Here is a 3237-nt window from a genome sequence, read left to right as displayed (position 1 = left end):
GCCAGCACCCAAAGCGGCCCCTGAATTGGTGCAAACTCTTCCTCTTTTCCTGCCCGCCAGGCTGGCCCTGGCTGTGTGCTCTGCCCGGCGGGCTCAACCCCCAGATTTTATCCAGATTCTCTTTTTATCCCTGTTGGGGATCCCTCTCCAGCTTGGACAGGGAACAGAGGAGCAGTTCCTCTGCTGGGCTCGCAGGGGATTGCTGCATTTGGCTTTCAACGTGCTCATTTACATTTTAAAACCATTTGCAAGCTCTTTTTTTCCACTTGGCTCTGCTTTCTGTGCTCCTGCCCCTCCAAACCAGCAAGGCCACTGCGGGCTTTCAAGGACAATCCTCCAGTCTCTTGGCTGTTGAGGGAATAGGGGTGAAGGAGCCACATGAGACAGATCCCTGCTGACCTTTCAGAAGGGCTTGTCTGCTGCCTGCACCTTGGGCTTCCTCGGCCTGCCAAGCTGTGGATCAGCCCTAAACTGCCTGAATTACATAATCTAGCCCAAAGTGCTGGGTGGGAACCCGTTGAATTTAAAGCAACACTCCCAGAGTGGGGATGGTTTCTGGAAGAGGCTGCCCTTGGTCTCGCTGCTGTGTTTGGTCGGGTGTTGGCAGATTTGCAGCCCTCAGCTGGGCTGTCCCCTTCCCGGAGCCTGGGGTTCCTCTTCCCACCCCAGGGCTGCTCCCTGTGTAGATGTGAGGGAAGGCTGGGAGGGAATTTTCCCTAGGAAAGTGTTTTTTTGGAAGAGGAAATGTGACCCTGGGGGATCGCTGAGCCCTCGTGGCAGGGACGAGGGCTGCCCAGCTCCCTGTGGGATGGAGTGAGCAAAGTGTCTGCTGCTGGTAGGAGAAACAAGTTGAGGCTGGAGCCTGAGCAGGGATGAAGGCTGGTGTCTTCAGTGACTGTTTTCCTCCTCCTCTTCCTCCTCCACATCCTCGTTAGTGAACCAGCTCATCAGCAGAGCCCGCGGCGCACCGGCGTGGCTGTGAGGAGCTCACCCTCCCTGGGGAGTGGGAGCTGAGGGCTTCTACAGGCTCTTCACCTCCCTGTAGCTCTTCCCATCAGATCCCAAGCTCCTTCCTTCCCTGGAGCTCTTTGTAGCGACCCTACCAAGGAAACTCCCACCCCTCAAGCTCTCTGGTCTGCCTCTCCTCCCAGGGACCTGCCTCTAGCTGGAGACCACCATGACAGACTCAAAGTACTTCACCACCACCAAGAAAGGTAAGAGAGGGAGTGGGAGGGTCACGCAGTTTTTCCCCAAATAATCAGGCTCCTCTTGCACCCGTACAAGCCAGATGTGGAAGGCTGGGCCTGCAGGGAGGTGCCAGCCCCTGTGGGAATGCCCTGAGCCCACGTGAGATGCTGTGGCTGACACCCTGCTCCTTGCTTTGACACAGCCAGGGTGGCTCCTGGGCTGCCCTGGGGTCAGAGCACTGTGTCACCAAACCCCTGAACCCCGAGATGAGGCTGGTGGCATCTGGGTTCTCAGCTTTAGCAGCCCAGGAGCTGCTGTGGGACATAGGCCCTGCTCTGAGCCCCTCTGGGCTGGTACAGAAGTGCTCAGAGCATTTGACTTGAGCCCTTTCCAGACTGAGGAGTTAATGTGGAGGAAGGCCAAGTGGCATCTTCCTCTTCAGTCTGTTTGCCCAGGAGTGAGTGAAGAGCTCAGTGTGGCTTTGTGAGGGCAGGAGACGATGCCCTTGGGCTGGGTCCAGAGCCACTGGTTGCTCCCAGCAAGGTGCTGGGCTGGGGGATTCCTGTTGTCGTCATCGAGCTGGGGAGGGCTCCCCAGGTAGGGGAAGGCTCCCAACAGCCATGCGTGGGGCTGGGGCTTTTCTCTGTGCTGTGAGAACTGTCCCACAGCCAAAAATACCCACCAAATGAACCCCATGTGCTGTGCTGGGGGTGCAGGGTGCTGGTGCTCACCACTCCTGCAGCATCTCTGGTCCTTAAAGCCCTCTGTGCAGAACTGCAGAGCTGCAGGGATGCACCAACACACTCAAATCTGTTTTCTCTGATTAAGAGCTGAGCCCCCAGAGCAGCCCCATCCCTTGGTGAAGATATTTGGGAAGTTAAAACCCCTTTTGCCAACTCCTGGTCTGTGGAGCATGCAGGGTGGCACCGCAGCCTGTGTGCTGTGGGTGGGAGCTGGGGTCACCCAACACGGGGGGGGTGCTCCATCCCCTCACCCCTTTTCCCCTTCCTCCAGGGGAGATATTTGAGCTGAAAGCTGAACTGAACAGCGACAAGAAGGAGAAGAAGAAGGAGGCTGTGAAGAAGGTGATAGCATCCATGACTGTTGGCAAAGATGTCAGGTGGGTGCCAGGGTGCCCGGGCCAAACCACGTCGGGGAGGGTGCTCGGGCAGCTTGCAGGCTCCTGTTTTCCCCCCTCGCTGCCTCCATGGGGGATTTTTGGGCTGGCTTTTGTCTCTGGTGAGGAGCAGGCAAAGTCCTGGCTGCAGCTGTGCCCCCTGCTGTGGGAGGAGAGGGTTTGTGTGCGTGGCTGTCCTGCAGGCAGGGGCTCGCCGGGCTTTGGTGGTAATCTGGCTGAAAGAGGATTGGTCTGGCTGCCAGATAAGTTGTTTGGATTATTGCCTCTTCCTCCAAGTGTTGCTAAAAACAAGCAGAACCCCCCTCTGAGCCTTTGTGGCAGAGGGTCGGTGGCTCTGCCTCGGTGTCAAGCAGCCCTTTGCACCCACTCCAGTCCAAAAGGTCGGGCAGCTGCTTTTCCCTCTTCTCCTGGATCCATCTTACACACCTTTGCATTTGGGAGTAGATGGAGGGGGGAAAAAAAAACATGCTGTGGGCTCTGTGTTTGGAAAACTGGGGCAGCCCCAGCTCCCAGAGCACTCCCCACAGCAGGTAACACCCTGTCTTGGGGTCACCGTGGTGGAGGTGACACTGGACGTGTCAATTTTTTGGTGTGTGGCTATTTTAGGTTGCAAGGAAGGAGTTTGAGCTCACCCCTCCCTGGGAGGTGCCAGCAGAGCCCAGTTCAGCCCGGGGTGAGAGCCAGGGATGTGGGTGGCAGCTCCCCTGTGGGAGAACCAGCCAAGTGCAGCACCCCAGGCTTAGGGGTGCCCTGGTTGATCCCCTAAGTGGATCCACCCTCTGACTTTGTGGGGGTGGAGAAGCCTCCAAGGAGCCAAGGAACATCTGACAGGGGGGATGACTCCTCCTGATGGCCTCTCCTGAGGTGGTTTAATAGTCTCATTGATCTGGCTGGATCGTCTGTGGTGAAAG

At 57.4% G+C, this 3237-nt stretch overlaps 1 protein-coding gene across 1 annotated transcript in view; it reads left to right on the top strand.

Annotated features, from left to right (window-relative positions):
- Nucleotides 1-1177: 1177 nt before the first annotated feature.
- LOC103767932 (AP-1 complex subunit beta-1) overlaps nucleotides 1178-3237 on the top strand; it is a gene marked incomplete at its 3' end in the record, with an annotated part of 12892 nt that continues 10832 nt past the window's right edge. Inside the window, exons 1-2 of the mRNA XM_008935065.1 lie at nucleotides 1178-1214; nucleotides 2203-2308. Of these exons, the coding sequence (XP_008933313.1) occupies nucleotides 1178-1214; nucleotides 2203-2308 (143 nt within the window). The remainder of the gene's footprint in view (nucleotides 1215-2202; nucleotides 2309-3237) is intronic.

Source organism: Merops nubicus, unplaced genomic scaffold, assembly GCF_000691845.1.
Source record: "Merops nubicus isolate BGI_N331 unplaced genomic scaffold, ASM69184v1 scaffold29652, whole genome shotgun sequence".
In the NCBI taxonomy this organism is placed as follows: domain Eukaryota; kingdom Metazoa; phylum Chordata; class Aves; order Coraciiformes; family Meropidae; genus Merops; species Merops nubicus.
The sequence above is the reverse complement of the archived record's forward strand: the minus strand, read 5'-3'. Positions and strand labels throughout refer to the sequence as shown.